This window comes from Primulina eburnea, chromosome 10, assembly GCF_022965805.1.
Source record: "Primulina eburnea isolate SZY01 chromosome 10, ASM2296580v1, whole genome shotgun sequence".
Lineage (NCBI taxonomy): Eukaryota > Viridiplantae > Streptophyta > Magnoliopsida > Lamiales > Gesneriaceae > Primulina > Primulina eburnea.
The window spans coordinates 33366679-33373494 of NC_133110.1; the positions used below are offsets into that span (position 1 = coordinate 33366679).

The 6816-nt window shown below is 37.8% G+C and overlaps 1 protein-coding gene across 1 annotated transcript; it reads left to right on the forward strand.

Annotated features, from left to right (window-relative positions):
• The first annotated feature begins 2506 nt into the window (after positions 1-2506).
• On the forward strand, positions 2507-6180 carry LOC140803906 (uncharacterized). The gene is made up of 5 exons (XM_073159748.1): positions 2507-3016; positions 3207-3493; positions 3650-4307; positions 5112-5398; positions 5548-6180. The coding sequence occupies exons 1-5, from the start codon at positions 2698-2700 to the stop codon at positions 6100-6102; spliced, it is 2106 nt and encodes a 701-aa protein (XP_073015849.1). The 5' UTR covers positions 2507-2697; the 3' UTR covers positions 6103-6180.
• The last annotated feature ends 636 nt before the right edge of the window (positions 6181-6816 follow it).

Sequence of the window (6816 nt, forward strand, 5' to 3'; positions counted from 1 at the left end):
TACTTCTTGCTGCTGCTAAATTGGTGCAAAAACACTTTTTGGAAGTCCTCGAAGCAATGGATGCTTTGTGGTGCCAATCCCTCGAACCATCTCTGTGCAGAGTCTATCAGGGTGGTGAGGAACACTTTACATTTAATTTGGTCCTCATAACAATGTAGCATGGCCATATTTTCGAAACGAGCAAGGTGTTCCTCCGAGTCAGAACTCCCATCATAATCTTTGATTTTTGCTGATTTGAAATGCCCGGGGAGGGGTTCCCGAACGATGGTGTCAGAAAACGGGCAACCCTTGACAATCAGAATGCAGCCTTTTGAACCAACCTGCCCTTATAATATTTTCACTTTTTTTCTCAACTCTTCCAATTCTTCCGTAACGGTAGGAGATTTAGAACCCGCACTTGATTCCCTTTCTTCCTCCCCCCTTGCTTCTTCTAAAGGTCGCTCCTGCTGCTGTTCGGGATGACTGTCATGGCGAGAGGTGGCCTTCTTGGTTGCAGCCATCTTAACCGCATCAGCTATAATCTTCTGTAACTCTTCGGGAGTTAGATGAATGGTGGGCTGAGGGCCATTAGGAGGAAGGCCACCCGCACCAGAAAGACGGGTATTGTTTTCCTCTTGGACTCGAGAGGTATCTTGGTTAGCTCTCCTAGTGGGAGCCATATCAACGCCTTTAGAACTCAGTATTTCCCACAGACGGCGCCAATGATGCCACCCGGGTCAAATGGTCGAGTCGGGTCGAGAACTCTGCCGGGTAAACTATCAAAAATGTTGAAGGAAATATGAGTCTGAGCGTGGAACTTGGATTACGATTCCTTGAATGCTGCGAAGGACCTGAGAACGAGGAAAACAACCATGTGAATGGGCGCCAGAGGGGTGTCTGGCGTGGCCACTCTGATGCTTAAGTCAGTAGGGTACTCAAGCAAGAAAACCAATGTAACCAAGTGATGGTTGTGGTGATTGGTGTGTAATAAATGAGAGTATTAAATGTTCATCAATATCTGAATGAATGAATAAATGCGAAACCTGGTATTTATAATGGAGGAGGTAATGATGATCTCGTTTTTGGGGGTGTGCGAGCATTAAATATAATAGGGTGGCTGATTGTACCTTATTGTTCTGACATGTCAAATCGTACTAATCATGTCCAATCTGTCTTGTCACCCATTAATGTTAACCAAAAGAAGATAGGTCGGCCGCGTGCACTCTACGAAATCAACGTAATTAAATGCTTCCCTCGCATCGAGATGTCAGAGGAGAAAAACTTCTTGGGTAATTGTGCCAGAACTCGGGCGCCAGGTCCTAAACCCACAACCCGGGATATGAGTGTTTGCTTCCACATTCAACTTTAACAATATTCTGTCCTGACCCGGGCGCATTCCACATGTCCCGAGAGATCCCGGGCCCTAACAACGTCCCGGGACATATCGAGGCATCACCAACTGGATGTAAATTTAAGTTTGGGTTTGAGAATTTAAATAAAATTTACCCCATAAATCAAACACAATAAATTAAATACTTAAACATAAATTCAAATAAATCAAACACAAATTAAACACCAATTCAAGCCAATAAATTAAAAACATAGACAATTTTGGATAATACACAACTCATAAATAAATTACCATTTTAAAGGTAATATTAGAAATAAATTAAACACAATAAATTAAAAGTAATAATAATCTAAAAAATAAAACAAAATAAATTAAACACTTAAACGCAAATTTAACACACACAATAAATCAAACACCAATTTGAGACGATAAATTAAACACAATGAAAAATTGAACAAGACACAATTCAACTCAATTAATATATACATATACACTTACATATCCACATTAATTATGTTTATTTGTAAAGACTTGGAGGGTAATTTTATAAAATCACAATCTGAGATAATGAACAAATCATAATTTTAAAGATAATATTAGAATAATAAATTAAACATAAAAAATATGAAAATTAATAATAATCTAAAAAAGTATTAGTTCTTATGCTATGAGTATTACTTTTTATTGTGAATATCGGTAGGGTTGACCGATATCACAGATAAAGATTCGTGATACCGTCTCACAAGAGACCTACTCTTTATTTATTTATATAAATAAACTCAAATTATGGGTCGGGTACTACATGTACCCGATATGGACCCGAATCCAATAAGGTGAAATTTATAGGCTCAATTGTAATATATTTAAGGAACGTGCAATATATACGTATCGATAATGTAAAATCACTAATAATCATTAAATAATAATTTTGAAATATTATCATTATCTAAACTTCAAAGTGTACTATTTAAATTTTTTTTAAAAAAAATTAGATAAGTATAAATTAGATCCTAGATAGATACATAAAATTTTGAATATTAAAGACAAATCACACAAGCCAGATTTTGGGAGATAATTATCACACACACACACACACATATATATATATATAAACACACACACACACATATGTGTGTGTGTGTGAGAATTGGATTAATTGATCTCCTGATAGAACACTGATACTTCCTTCCCGGACCGAAAACCACAGCCAACTTTGTCTTAGCTATAAATATCACCAACAAAGACGAAGATTGGTTTAGTTTTTTTTGTACGCTCATAATCCAAGTTACAAGCATTCAAGATCATTGAACATCTCCGTCCAGAGTTTTTTTTTTCTTTTTTTTGAAAGCTCATAATCTAAGTTTCTCATGGAGTCTAACCACGAGTTTCCGGTGCCCATCGACTCGAATCGTGGACGAGCTTCGAACATCCAAAGAGCTTCGACTTCGGAAGAAGTTTTAAGTGAAGAAAGCTATGGAGCAAACAACAAACCCGAAATTACTTATCACATAAGCTATCCAGAGGGAAAATACATTCCAGTCATGCTTTCCACATCGTATGGCTTTAATCCGGAAGACGACGAACTCATTGTGGACTACTTGAACAAGAAGATCAATAAAGAGGATGCCCCATACGACCTAATCCCCAAGGTCAACGTTTATAATCATACTCCGGAGGAATTGGCTGGTACGTACGTTTGTTTCATTGGTGTGTGTTTGTTAATTACATGGTATCGGATTAAATAAACCCGTAATTACGGGTCATGCATACTTCTGGTTATGTGCATGTAATCGTGTTTATGGTTTTAATATTACATGAGTTTAACCCTTTCTTATAAAAGTGTTCTAATCATGTTATTTTCGGAGCTTTGTCACAGAGTTGCATCAAAGTTTGAGAAAAGATGAATGGTGCTTCTATTCCTCGAGAGACCGGAAGTATTTTAACGGTAGTAGGCCGAATCGAGCAGCTGGTAACGGGTTTTGGAAGGCCACCGGAGCTGATAAAAAAATATATCGCGATGGCAATTATGTTGGATCCAAGAAGTGTTTAGTCTTTTACCAAGGTAATCCCAAACAAAACAACAAGACTACTTGGATCATGCATGAGTACGTGACTGACCAGCCTCAAAGACGTCCTCTTCCGAATGGCACGGATGATATGCGGGTAAGCAAGCGCTATTCCAAATTGATCTTTTGCAAAATCTGGTGCCATGTTTTTTGCTAACATGAACTGATTAATGTTGCATTCCCACTTGTTATGAAGCAACTCTTTTTTTTTTTTTCGGCATAATAAAGTTGTGTTTCCTTACTACTGTTGCAGCTAGATGATTGTGTTCTGTGTCGGATTTGCAAGAAATCCGAGAACGCACCAAAAGAAGAGGAAGGGGCTGCTGCTTCACAGTCTGGTGAAACTGCGAAACCGGCAGCCGGCGAGTCATCTGAAAATAAGGAACAAGTAAACCCCATGCGTGTGAAAACTGAACACGAGGGTACCAATCAGCAGCAAAATCTTCCGGTGATACAGCCAAGTCTTCACACACAGCAGCAGAATCTTCAAGTGCCACAGCAGAATCTTTTAATGTCGCAGCTCATGAATCAGCACACAATGCTTTCCAGTCTCTGGCAATGGAGTTACAATCAGCTTGGAGCACAACTTGATTTTCATCTGGAAAGAAATCCAGAAGTCATGCTACAACCGAATCTAGAACGAGCTTCGAATATCCAAAGAGCTTCATCTCCAGAAGAAGTTTCCAGTAAAGAAAGCTATGGACCAAACAACAAACCCGTAATTAGTTATCATAGAAGATACCCAGATAGAAAATACGTTGCAGTCATGCTTTCCCCGGGGTTTGGCTTTAATCCGGAAGACGACGAACTCATTGTGGACTACTTGAACAAGGAGATCAATAAAGAGTATGCCCCATACAACCGTATCCCCAAGGTCAATGTTTATAATCATACTCCTGAAGAGTTGGCTGGTACGTACGTACGTTTGTTTCATTTGTTTTCGAATATCTCTTAATATATAAGAGGCCTTAGCTTGCATGTTAATTTTAATGACACGCAACATTATATATAAATCTGACAAAGAAATAAATACACATATTTTAATGTTTAGAAATTAAATCTGAATAAAATGTATATACATCGAAACTTTTGTGAAGGAAAATTAATATGATTTTTGGTTTATGCCATAACTTAACCTTGAAATTTGTACTTTCGAATGATATATATTTCTTAAATGCTTATTCATTTCTAGTTTCTGAAAACAATTATAACTTTAGACTGCATCGTTAATTCATTCTTTCAACTTTATTTTTTAGTTTTCGTGGTTATTAAGCAAAAAACTAACAAGTTCTTAATATATTTTATGATATAATGTTAATTATAAAAAAGCAAAAACTTGTGTGAGACGGTCTCACGGGTCGTATTTGTGAGACGGATCTATTATTTGGGTCATCCATGAAAAAATATTACTTTTTATGCTAAGAGTATTACTTTTTAGTGTGAATATGGATAGAGTTGACCCGTCTCACAGATTAATATCCGTGAGACGGTCTCACGTGAGACTCACTCTTATAAAAAATAATATTGCTAGTTACCATTATTTTAATTTACTAGATACATGGAGTAATGATTTAATTGCTTAGTTGGGTTAGCTAAGCTGTTATCCTTGGATATTCTTTTTTTCCTAAATTATGTGTGTGTGGATTTTGTTTGAGTTTAACCTTTTATTATAATAAAAGTGTTTCAATGATGTTATTTTCGGAGCTTTGTCACAGAGTTGCATCAGAGTTTGAGAAAAGATGAATGGTACTTGTATTCCCCGAGAGACCGGAAGTATTTAAACGGTAGTAGGCCGAATCGAGCAGCGGGTAACGGGTTTTGGAAGGCCACTGGAACCGATAAAATAATATATCGCGATGAAAAATCTGTTGGATCCAAGAAGTGTTTAGTCTTTTACCAAGGGAAGCCCAAAGAAAGCATCAAGACTCCTTGGATCATGCATGAGTACGTGGCTGACCAGCCTCAAAGACGACGTCTTCTCAATGGCCCTGATGATATGCGGGTAAGCAAGCGCTATTCCAACTTGATCTTTTGTAAAATTTGGTGCCAAGTTTTTTGCTATATGAACTGATTGGTGCTGCATCCCCACTTGTTATGAAGCAACTCTTTTTTTCCCCATGACGAAATTTTGTTTGCTTGCTACTATTGCAGCTAGATGATTGTGTTCTGTGTCGGATTTACAAGAAACCCGAGTCTTCACCAAAAGAAGAGAACGGGGCAGCTGCCTCACAGTCTGGTGAAACTGCTACGAAACGGGCAGCCCCCAAGTCATCTGAAAATAAAAAACAAGCAACCCCCAAGCGTGTGAAAACTGAACGCGAGGGTACCAATCAGCAACACAATCTTCCGGTGCTGCAGCCGAATCTTCAAATGCTTGATCGAAAACTTGATATTCCCATGGAAAGTATCCTAGAAAAAGAGGTAAACCAATTCAATTTAGACAATATCGGAAACGGCCATGAAACTGTTGGTAACTCGATTCCCATGGACACGCTTGGAAATCCAACTTATCCACCCTTATTCCAGAATGGGTTCAGTTACAGCGACTTGTATCCTCTTTCATCATTGGACTCCTTCGATCCAATCCCCCCGTCGCTTTACAACAATGATCATCCTCAAAATGGCTCTTTGACACAGGGAGATGAATTAGTTTTTCCAAAGGCCGAGACAAGCACCAAAGCTTATAATCCTAAAGAGAAATCTTGAATTCAAAGTTTCTGCTTTTCAGTTTTTTTTTTTTTTTTCGGTTCTTCATATGAATAGGATTTGGACGTGTTGATGAAGCTTTGATACACATTAGCTTACACTTGCGTTTTGAGTTACTTTCTTGCTAATCAAATAGAAAATGTGGGATACAAAAGTTGGATCTTGGATAATTCTTTTTAAAGAAATGATATTATAGACTTTTGATGTTGATTTCCAATGTGCATCCCAAACGTATTTATTTATGAGAAAGTAATATTTTGACTAAATTGCAATACAAAAAAAAAAAACGGGATTAGCGACGGTCAAAACCGTCGCTAAAACCGTCGCTAATCCACAAGGCGCCCGTTTTAACGACGGTTCAACGAACCGTGACTATAGGCCGCGTCGCATTCTAAAAGCCACGGTTTTGAATCTCGCGTCGCTATATAGCGACGGTTGAATCGATGAACACCTTCGCTTCTATTTGCGACGGTTATAAAAACCGTCGCTATATGAGCGACGGTAAAATCGTTGCTAATATTATAAAGACCGTCGCTAAATTAAGCGACGGGGTTTTTAAGAATGCCGTCGCTATAATAAGCGACGGATTTTATAAAATCCGTCGCTATATTAATCGGTGGTTTTTTAAAAAAACCGGAATAAAATAAATACGAAAAAAATGTTAGTACAAAATAAAAAAATCGAAACATTGAAATAATTGATAGAGTTTAACCT